Source organism: Leuciscus leuciscus (assembly GCF_965113295.1).
Source record: "Leuciscus leuciscus genome assembly, chromosome: 14".
NCBI classification, from domain to species: domain Eukaryota; kingdom Metazoa; phylum Chordata; class Actinopteri; order Cypriniformes; family Leuciscidae; genus Leuciscus; species Leuciscus leuciscus.
Genome location: NC_138738.1, coordinates 11,490,909 through 11,494,113, shown reverse-complemented (window position 1 = coordinate 11,494,113; position 3,205 = coordinate 11,490,909). Strand labels below are relative to the sequence as shown.

At 41.8% G+C, this 3,205-nt stretch overlaps 1 protein-coding gene across 1 annotated transcript; it reads right to left on the bottom strand.

Moving 5' to 3' along the window:
* Nucleotides 1–1,137: 1,137 nt before the first annotated feature.
* On the bottom strand, nucleotides 1,138–2,571 carry LOC309513980 (zona pellucida sperm-binding protein 3-like; the record flags this gene model as incomplete). Its single annotated transcript, XM_082190101.1, has 6 exons — nucleotides 2,140–2,571; nucleotides 1,942–2,063; nucleotides 1,752–1,855; nucleotides 1,497–1,674; nucleotides 1,307–1,424; nucleotides 1,138–1,236 (listed from the first exon to the last, which is right to left on the bottom strand). Exons 1-6 carry the CDS (start codon nucleotides 2,560–2,562, stop codon nucleotides 1,138–1,140), a joined length of 1,044 nt encoding a protein of 347 aa, XP_082046227.1. The 5' UTR covers nucleotides 2,563–2,571.
* Nucleotides 2,572–3,205: the final 634 nt, after the last annotated feature.

Below are 3,205 nucleotides of genomic sequence, written 5' to 3'. Positions count from 1 at the left end.
CATAAGGTATAATACATTTACAGTATTTACTGTACATATTTTTCACAAGCGTCTATGGTCATAATTATAAACATCCTAATGTTATGATACATTCACATAAACCTGCACAATGCCATTTAATATATATATACACACACACTACATTATGGGAGCAGCCGATTTCCCTACAAAATTAAACACCAAAACGTATTAATGCAGTGTTTCTGCTACTCCTCAGAAAAAAAAATGCTATTATATGCAAGTAATTTTAGTGTCAAGGTAATAAGCAATGTTCATTATGCGTCAGTATTTACCGATAATTGCTGCAATAATAGCTGCTGCTCTCTGCCCCGCTTAAAATGATTGGCAACACAAATTGTTTGGAACTATTGAGAGCTACACGAATCACGTGACCGCGCGGCGGCGAGATCACAGTAGGCTTGTTCGACTTGAAACGGCACACTGCACAGACCAATCGGTGAATGACATTAAAATACCGCAAGAGCGATTAGAGAGTAGACGGCTCTGTATGCTTTTCAATCGCTCTCGCGATTTCGCTCTATACTTTGATAAACTGATCGGTCTGTGCAGCGCCGGTTCAAGTCGAACAAGCCGTGTGTGTCGCAACCTCTTATATACTGTCTATGGTCGCAACTCTCATATTTAACGGCTCTGGTTCGCGCTTAGTAGATACCACCAAGGCAAGTTCAAAACAAAGTGCGCACGTTGTAGGCTACTGTGATAGGTGGCTCGTTTGACCAGTTAAGTTTTTATCCACTCATAAATAAAAAGGAACGACTGATTTTGAAAATGTAGTAGAGTAAAAAGTAAGATATTTGACTTTGAAATGTAGTGGAGTTAAAGTAAAAGTCTTCCCAAATTTAAATACTTCAGTAAAGTACAGATACGCAAAAAAGCTACTTAAGTACAGTAACGAATTACATTTACTTCGTTACTGTCCACCACTGGAACTAAAGCCATGCATGACAAAAAGTTATCGGAGTTAGTCCAAACCTGTAAGCAGTTGATCACTTCCACTTCTGATGCTACAAGTAGTGTCACAGCAGACACACACCTGGTCAGAACCATCTGCAGACACCCACCTGACAAAACAAACCCTCAATTAAGTTAAAGCAACTAATTCATCTGTACACTAATCTAGCATGCAACATACCCATTAGCAGAGAATGAACAAGCTTTCTGTTCAGAATTTGGAGAGGTTGCTGCAGCCACCTTCAAAATGCATGTGATGTAGACCTGCAGAGACAATTGTTTGTACACCCATGGCAGCATATCATACAAATAGTTACACAACTATAAGACATACCAGCCCACTGTCTGCTTGCTGGAACCTGAACGCCTCTAGCTGAAACCCTAGCTTATCACCTTGAGTCCGGGGCATAAAGGAAGACGTGGAGCCTGTGAGCTTGGCATCAACCAGGCACCTGTGAACAGAACCCAGTTAGAAGTCACGCAACCCTTCTGGAAGCTGGGATACATGAGGTAGCACCTCTTACCCATTATTCTCAATAAAGGAGTATCTGGGGACAGAAGCAACATCAGGGACTGCAGTAGCCACGCAGCTGTCCACAAACACACGGACGGGAACATGGCTGTACAAACGCACTGATGCTTCAAGATTTATCATGTCACCCAGGAAGTATTGGTTAGAAGGTCTTTCAAATCTCCAGTCATCTGCAGAGAGAGAGAAAAAAAGAAGTCTTAACAGATGAGTCACAAGCATGCTACAAATCTTTTTGGCCTACACCAACCAGTCATGAGCTTGAGGGAGAAGACAAAGACTTCCTCTGCAACCTTAGTTGAGGCATATGGGATCCAAGTGGGCATTAAGGCGTCGCTGCTCACATTATGTGTTCTGTAGGAGTTAAACAAGAGGTCATCTCTTGCCCATGAACGGCAGGGTTAGAACATCTGGTGAGCCTGAATTAATTGAATCCTCACCTTGGATAATGACACTCGATACCAACCACCGCACCACTGCTCCTGACAATAGGAACACCATATGAAGCCTCTTGTGGGGTGTAGATAATGTTGAACCTATAGACAAGCTCATCCTCAGTCACCTAAACAGAAAGGTTAAGAGAAGAACAGTCACAACGACGGTTCAGAATACCTATGATGGTCACAACAGAACCTTACCATTGATGTGCCGCTACACCCATGCAGTTCAGACTCAAAGATCAGCACTTGAGCAGAAGAATCCTCTCCAGTTGCAGTACAGCCTCCAAGTGTAAAACCAGAGGACAACACTGGGTGCCCAGTCCCAAAGAAGTCCTTCATCACTTCCACATGTACTGAATTCTCTCCACACTGAGCAGCTACACTGTTGGCAGGGACAGGATAAGGCAAGTCAAAAGGAACGTCTGGCTGCTGTGGTTCCTCTTGTAGACTTGGAAAGCTCCACGTCAGTTTCGCCATTGGACCCTGCAACAGCTCTTTTAATTGAACACCCATAAGATCTTGAGAAGACTTTCCAAAGTCAGTCCTGACTGGTGTCTGGACAGGAAACTGATTGGGAAACATTTGTGGTGCAAATAAAGCGTTACTGGGAACCAAAGACATCCCGGAATCAGCCTGTTGAGAAGCTTGAACTAATGTTCTAGGCTTAAACTTGCTTGGACTCTGATTATGTGCTGCTCTTGCTCTCCATTGTGCTTCAGAAAATCCAAGTGCAAGAATAAACACCAATCCAAATCCAACCTGCCAAAACCCCATCATTGCCAAGCTTGTTTCAATGATACATTAGGGTGCTACCATCCAAATTTATGCAGATGTAAATCAGAATGGCTCCACCTTTCTCGTGACAAGCACCATTTTTCTCTGAACCTGCCAATTTACTCAGTCAATATAACACAGGTGAAAGTCATTGATTCTAAATGAAGTACCATATAAGGGCATGTTATTAGTAGCTAAACCAAATAATTGCTAATTTTAAATATCAAAATGACAGATCAATTCCCTGAAACACAAACAACCCCAAGTCTTTTTGTGTCTTCCTTTTTTATTAATTCAGAAACATGGCCAGAGACAGAATTGAACAGTATTCAAAATAATAAAGTCCAGTATGTTTCAGGTTTAGATTGTAACAAACGTTCTTCACTCACATCAACAGCAATCTTCACAAGGGACTGAAATGGAGAAATTTTGTTCAGAACCAAAGGAATGCAGGATCATAACATTATTTTATTATAGATTCACTGAAATG